The 7863-nt window shown below is 36.3% G+C and overlaps 1 protein-coding gene across 1 annotated transcript; it reads right to left on the bottom strand.

The window, feature by feature from the left end:
• Positions 1–887: 887 nt before the first annotated feature.
• On the bottom strand, positions 888–7268 carry LOC115833766 (putative tripartite motif-containing protein 49B). Its single transcript, XM_030808590.1, has 6 exons — positions 6858–7268; positions 6497–6592; positions 4459–4689; positions 3729–3751; positions 2474–2571; positions 888–1387 (listed from the first exon to the last, which is right to left on the bottom strand). Exons 1-6 carry the CDS (start codon positions 7266–7268, stop codon positions 888–890), a joined length of 1359 nt encoding a protein of 452 aa, XP_030664450.1.
• Between the last annotated feature and the right edge of the window lie 595 nt (positions 7269–7863).

Genomic DNA, 7863 nt, shown 5'->3' with positions numbered 1-7863 from the left:
TATTACAATGTAAGTATTCATCATATACATGCATTACATTTTACTTTATGTATGTTGGGGTAAATATCTTTCTCCATTACTAGTTTGCATAATTTTTTTTGAAACACAGAAGTCATCATTATCAATATAAATGAACTAATTTTTTAATTATTAATTTGTTCCCTGCTTAAGATATCCTTATGAGAATATTGTATAAGGTTCCCCTTCCGTTCAGGATTTGAATCTATCTGGAAATGACTGTGTATGGTTTGAGGTAGGAGTCAATATTTAGTTAACTTTTTTGCAATATTTAATTAATCCAGCATTGGTCTGCTCACCTCGTGTATTTCAATGTAGACGAGCACACTAATAATGAAGGATTATTCATATCTGTGGTGAGAATTGCAAAATAAAGCCCAGCATAGAAGGTCAAATAATATTAACTCAAAGGACAGATTAATACAATGAAACATGATGGATAAGTGTGATATAGTTAGATAAAGAGGAAGAAAAGCATTTTCCCAGTTATCATTGATCTTCACTCCATGTTTTTTGCATGAAGCAAAGTCTGGACTGTCTTCAATTGATTTTAACTTCATTCAGACATGTCTGTCATCTATTATTTCACTCAGTGACAGTCAGAAATAAAGAAAAAAAAGAGAATATACTGTATGCCATGATCATGAATAATGATTTTTCAAAAATTATTTAATAAAGGACCAATACATATACTTTTAGCGTTTTCAGCATATTTAATTGTAACACATAAATGAGTTTTGATAACATTAGAAGGCAATTCAAGACATGAAAGAGAGCTATTTGTCCTGTATGTTAAGGCACAAGGAAGAGGACTTCCTGGGATAAGGGGGTTCCCACAGCATGTGAACACATTTCTGATTTGTCTCTGGTCAGAAGTGAATACAGCAAAAGATAGGCTTGAGAGGAGGTGAGAAAAAGCAATTAGGGATGGTGTATATTAGGGAGCTTTGATTAACATCAACAAAGCTCACAGTCTTAGCCTCACAATCCAGGAATAATCCTACTCGGCTGGTAGGTCTTGGGATATATTGCAGCATAAGTGGGGAGGTGGTAAATAGACTGCATTGAATTTCATTCTTAACACATCCAAAAAGGAAGAGTCCCTCCTCTCCTTCTGTCTTCTCATTCTGATGCTTCTCTTTCCAATACATGTTACAGACACCAAAAGCCCAATTCCAGGAGTCCCCCACATGGACCTCCCAGTAATATTTGCCGGAGGTGAAAGTCTGAGCACCCCATGCAAGAAAACTTCTAGGTGTTGCAGTGACATAGGGTACATCTTGATGGTCACATCCAATACACATGCTTCTCAAAATTTCATATAGAAAGATATGACCATTGGCCTCTTCATGATGCAGAGTAATATGCACTGCAAAAAAAAAAGAAAGAAAAAGAAAACATGCATAGACATGTGTAAATAAAAAAAATAATTGTTCTATCAAGAAGTTACTTTACCAGGAAATGTAAAGTCATAAAGACAATTTTGCTTGTAACTTCTAGTAAAGTATAGAGATGATTAATATTGTATACAAGACAAACAAAACTCAAACCACAGATATTATATTTTTTTGAAAACTTACATATTGAGAGCCAAATGTGAGACCAACTTCTTGCAATCCAATTTTCAAAGTAAAATTTACACATTTTATGCCCTAAATGCTATGCTGTTATCAAGATCATTATTTAGAAATGTTTCTTATTCTTAAAAACTAGTGCTATCATTTTGGAAAGAATGTGAAGATTTTCACTTACTCAAGAACTGCTCTAGCTATCTGGATAAAAATCCATATGTACATGTTATAAGTGATAATTTAAAGCAGATCTCTGCAAAATCTTTGACCAGTCTCTCTGTGGTCCTCCATGCTAGCTCTGGGCTGAAGCTGGATTTTAGACTTAACATGTATCTCTTCATATTGCAATTAAACTGAACTTAATTTCATTTGTAATTTTACTTGTATTCACAAAATGATTTCTTCCTTTTAGCTTTACCCATTAATTCAAATGTTTGCAATATATGAATAATATATACACATTAAAAAATACAAAACCCCCAAGAATCTCCAGAAAACTATATTCCCGCAAAGAACAGTTCTTAGCAGTTCAAATGAATATACTAAAGAAATGTACAATTTTGTATTTAACATTAAATAATTCACCATTCTGAGCATTATTTCCTTTGCTCCTTTTTTAAATTTTCTACCTACTCCTTTTTCCCGTTATATAACTGAGTACATATTATGCCAGAATGTATTTCTTTTTCACTATCTTTCAAACTTAATGCTATAAATCTGACTATAAATACAGACACAGATACCAAAGGGTTGCATGGTTATGTTGTTCACTTATGTCTTAAAAGAAGTAAAATATTTGATAAAATATGAAATATTACCTATATGATCTTAACAATAATAATATTTAGATAAAGTGGGAGTGCTGCCCATGGGTGGAGACTTACCTCGGAATTGGTTGAGCCTGTCCATCAGTCCAGTGATGGGCCCTGCACTGAGCTCTGGATTCAGAGGCTGGGGCATGTGCAGCAGCACAGACTCACTCCTGCAAGGAAAAACCTGCAGTTACAACATCTACAGCCATAAAATAAATAAAAGTCACTATTTGTATGTAAAAGACATTTCATGAGAATCCTTTGAATCTACATATTTGATAATTCAAAAATTACTTCCTTTTGCAAATTAATTCTTTACAGTTTCTAAATTTTAAAGCATGATGGAAAAGTATAAGTCAGAATTCAGTGTGATCCTTCTTTTTTTTTTTTTTTGCCCCAAATGTGTAATGTTCCTTAGCCTTACGGCCTTGAGAATACTTAGATATGAAATTCTGAGTTCCACTTCTTGGCAGACTCCCCTGACATCTTTTTCTGAAATAGCCCGGTTCTGTGGAGACTGCTGCATCCACTGCTTCCTTCTCAAGATAAAGACTGGAAACTTGTTCTAGGCAGGGAAATCTGCCTTTTAGCAAAGAACTTCCCTAGACACTTACAGTTCTAACACTCCACAGTTTTTTTCAATCTATTTTTCAGAACTGTTAACCGATATGTATATATGTATAAAAAACAAAACATCAACACTTTTTCACTGCTAAAGTACTTCCTCCTCTTCTTTCCTGCTTCCTCTGGTGACTTTCTCACCATCCACAAAACAAAACTCTTATCCTTCTCCTGTGCAGGCTTTTAAGCAATAAAACAAAATCGGAGCTGGGCGCGGTGGTTCACGCCTGTAATCCCAGCACTTTGGGAGGCCGAGGCGGGCGGATCATGGGGTCAGGAGATAGAGACCATCCTGGCTAACACGGTGAAACCCCGTCTCTACTAAAAATACAAAAACTTAGCTGGGTGTGGTGGCAGGCGCCTGTAGTCCCGGGTACTCGGGAGGCTGAGGCAGGGAAATGGTGTGAACCCGGGAGGCGGAGCTTGCAGTGAGCTGAGATCGCGCCACTGCACTCCAGCCTGGGCAACAGAGCAAGACACCGTCTCAAAAAAAAAAAATCAGGAATAAAATTGTTTGTTTTAGTTCACTCTTCTTTTATTCATTTATTTACTTTGTGGCCTTGTCTTTTAAGGTGTGGGAATGAAAGTAGATGCAAAAAAAAGTGGTATCAATATCTTAATTATTTATGCCATGACTTTAATAGAGCTTGCTCTGATATTCGTGGCATCTTAAATAACATATGCTAAAATCTAGGTACACACTCACCTGTGTAATATGTCTCCAAAAGCCTGAAAAAAAAAAAGAAGAAAGATTTAGTGCATTTCCCAAGATGCATCTTTCACTAAGTTCAGTGTGAGATTTGTACTCAATTTCTGAAGATATTATTCCCCTACCATCTTCTCTTCTGGAAAGCATTTTCTATTTCTTCTGTAATGAAAAACCCAGTCAGTTGTATTGTCATTAATTAACGTCCTGGGAAAGTCTGAGTCTTCAAGGCATTCTCTAAACAAGTGAAGGGAGAAGAGGCCCAGAGGGTCTATGCTCTATGTCAACCACGAAAAACCTACTCAGTCATCTTTAGCTGAACCTGTTACCCAAATGAGTGGACCCCAAAATAATGTTAACGCGAACCTAGATTCCTAAAACTTCTGATTTTGCCATGTTTCCAAATTAACCTAAATGTAAATGAATCACTATTTTATACATGTTTAACAACCCAAAGTATATTATTGAATTAGATGGGGAATATTTCTTGGGGCTGTTACCTTGACCATTCCACAAAGTTTTGTGGCTGGTGGATAAAGTAGGAGGGACCTTTGGCCTGGTAGAATCCCTTGGTCAGGCTATACCCTCCCAAAAATGTAGCATTAGTTATGTGAATGTGTTTTTGGAAACACATCATGGAAATAAAAATAGGGAGATGGATTTCAGCTATGAGGAAAATACTTATACATGTGAATATTCAAAAACCTGAAACCACATTGTGAGTTTGTACCTGAAGTAGCTCCACATCTGGCTTATGGCACATTTCCTTCAGCTCCTCGTACATTCCTCTTAAAATCTCCCTCCTATGAGCCATTTTGGATTTACTTAAATGAAGTTGATGAAAAATATCTTTCCCCTTCTTTTTCAGCATCTCCAAATTATGTTTTTCTTCTTCATGGTGAAATGCAGGCATCTTCTGATACTCGGCTCTAATTGCTTCTAGCCTTAAATTCACATAATCCTGCAATGATAATGGGTTAGTCAAAAGAGAAATGTATTTATTCAACTCCTATTAAATCTCACTGATTCTTTTTGTCTCTCAAACATCCAATAGTTTAAACCTCAGTCTTGCCAGTTCTTAGAATCTACAAATTTTGTTCCTTTCCTTTCTTTCTGCATAAAGGTCAACATGGCTGTATCTGACCAATTACATGAAATTTATTCAAGATAATGTGTGTTCTAAGATAGTTGGAAATAAAAAAACACAATTAGAATTTCTCTATTCCAGCCCATGTTTATGGAAAAGTAAGAACAGTTCATGCTTAAGAGTTGGAGTATAGAGCTATAGTTACTAGAAAGGAAACAATTATTTCTATTTCTGAGATATGCAACACGTTGCTTAAACTCATTATATATAAAATGACCTTAGACTAACATGTCCAGCTAAATGCGTTTCACCCAGCAAAACGTATCCTAATAAGGCTGCATTTATGATTTGGCCATCTTTGTCTCTCTGAATTCATTTCCTTCCATTCTTTTTCGAAGTCATCCCAATCTGAAACACAGACTTCTTTGTGGTTCCTCAGGCCTCCAAATATAAACAAACTCAAAATTACTGCATATGCTTTTCTCTCCAACTAGAATTACATATATATATATGTATTTATAAATAAATAAATAAAATATATATGTATACAAACACACACACATACATATATATACACACAACCACACACACATACATACATATACATATATATACACACTCATGGTCCACATATATATCCACACACACATTTGTGTTCCCCTTCCTCTTCAAAACTTTGTTTCAATTTGAATTTTTCAGTGAGTCTTTTTTCTGACCACCCTATTTAAAACTCAGACACTAATCTCCAGTTTCTGGCCTCTATTGTCCTTTTCTACTTCCCTGCTTGATTATTCTCCAACAAAAAACCTACCACACTCAAATACATCATGTATTGCATATATTTGCATATTGACCACTTGACTCTCTCATTTGGATTGTATGATTTGTGAGGACAAAGGTGCTTCCTTTCTTCTTTACTAGTATATTTTCTTATTTAATATTCAACATAGACTAGGTTCTCATGAAATACTTTTCAACAAACTAATATTAGCTATCATACACTCAAAGTATACATCCACAAACAGAAAATTAATTTTAATATTTTTCTGAAGTCCTCGGAGTTCTCCTTATATTTAGATACTAGTTCCCATATTTCTGGCATGTTTACATGTCTCCCTCAATACACAAATCCGTATTTCTCACCACTTTTCTCATCATCTGTTATGTATTATTCAACATTAATTAGTTGAGATTCTTAATTTCATGGTTGCCCTAGATTTGTCCTGTCAATTTTTCTGCCTCAAATTTTCCATACAATTCCAAATACTACTTGCACACCAGCATTCAGATTAATGCTGACCGACACTCAGAAGCTTCAGTTGAGCATTCCATGACCGCCAAATAACTCTTATGCCCAGCATTTATCCAACCAGCCATATAGAATGCTGTGAGATGGCCCAGTTTCTTGGATCTATTGGTGTATAACTATAGGTTTGTATGAAACAAACCAGCATGCTTTGGGTGACATCAGTGGTTTTCTTAGAAATCTTACCTAACAGGCATACTATTCTATATAAAAATGAGGCCACTTTTTCTCAATGTTTTCTCTCGCTTTTTTTTTTTTTTTTTTTTTTTTACTGAATCCCAGAAACATTACAGTTTGATATCAAGTTAGTAATTTAAGAGTCACCCATTTGCCCATTATAAGTTCCTGCAGAAGGTAGAGTAGTACAGGACTAACCTTCCAGTGTCTGGTTCTAGTGTTTTCCACATTCAGGTTACTGTGATTTTCACAAGCTTTTTCCCATAAAGACTGCATTTTCTGTAAAAGCTTCTCCTGCAAAAGAGCCATAAATTGAAGCACCAGTGCAGACCATGACATAGGGAGGGGGCCCAGAATGAGAGACAGATAAGCCCCTAGTAAATGGCATTTCCTTTGTTTCCCTTCATGTTTGTCAAAGCCCAGAGGATGGAAGCTAAGAAAGCCCAAACAGAGCTGCTTAAAGGGACTCAGAGTTGGCTTTATCCAATCTCCAAGAAAATAGACCCACAGGAATTTTATGCATCCTTTACAGAAATCAATCTTCAGAGGCATCACTTACCCGGTGTTCCTCAGCAGCCGACTCAATGGGACAGTGTCTGTGATCCCGGTGCTCCTGAGAGCTGGAGCACAGCAAACAGAGCAGGCTCCTGTCCACTTCACAGAACATCTTCTTTGTCTCCCTGTGAGTGCCACATATTTGCTCCTCAGAGCTCAGGAATAGCCAGAGACTGACTTTTCTGGCAAGAGAAGCCATCTTCTTCAAATCAATGTTGGTTTTGAGGTTTCTCTGCTGTGTTGACTTTGTGCATTCAAAGCACTGAGTAAGAATTGGGATGTCTTGCCAGTGGAGGTAGAAACAGGGCCGGCAAAAGCTGTGCCCACAGTCTATGGTGACCGGGTCTATGAAGTAGTTCATGCAGATGGGGCAGGTGAGTTCCCTCTGAAAGACCTGTAAGATTCCAGAATTCATGTTTCTGAGGAACAAAGAGAAACATGTCATTTTGGGGTCTGGGTTGATGAAAAGCTTCTAAACAAGTGGAGATATGTGAGTTATATTTTCTTCTCTTGACAATGTTCATTAAAGTACAACAAACTATTTCTTCTGTTACAAACTTAAAAATTCACACATGGAAGGAGTCTCCTGGCTTCATACCAGATACTACTAACTAGAGGACTCACAGTCCCTTCTACTCCTAGATCCTGTCTGTAGCATAATATGAATCTATTCGATTACCCATTTTCTGAATGTGGATCTGGAAATTGGGTTTGGATTCTAAGTGGTCAGAATAAATCATCGTTGTCCCTATTCTTCTTTCAATAACTGATGAATGACTATGAGAGAGTGGGAAAAAAATACCTGGGCCGAAGAAATATGAGAAGATGGCCAGAGGGTTCTATGACATATTTTTATAAAGGACACAAAAGCCGGGCAGCAAACCACCATGGCACAAGTTTACCTACATAACAAGCCTGCACGTCCTGCACAGTTGTCCCAGGACTTAAAATTAAATTAAATTAAATTAAATTAAATTAAATTAAATTAAAAACAAAGACCCAAATCAAAA

Source organism: Nomascus leucogenys, unplaced genomic scaffold, assembly GCF_006542625.1.
Source record: "Nomascus leucogenys isolate Asia unplaced genomic scaffold, Asia_NLE_v1 000989F_62824_qpd_obj, whole genome shotgun sequence".
NCBI classification, from domain to species: domain Eukaryota; kingdom Metazoa; phylum Chordata; class Mammalia; order Primates; family Hylobatidae; genus Nomascus; species Nomascus leucogenys.
Note: the sequence above shows the minus strand (reverse complement) of the source record. Positions and strands in the feature narration are given on the sequence as shown.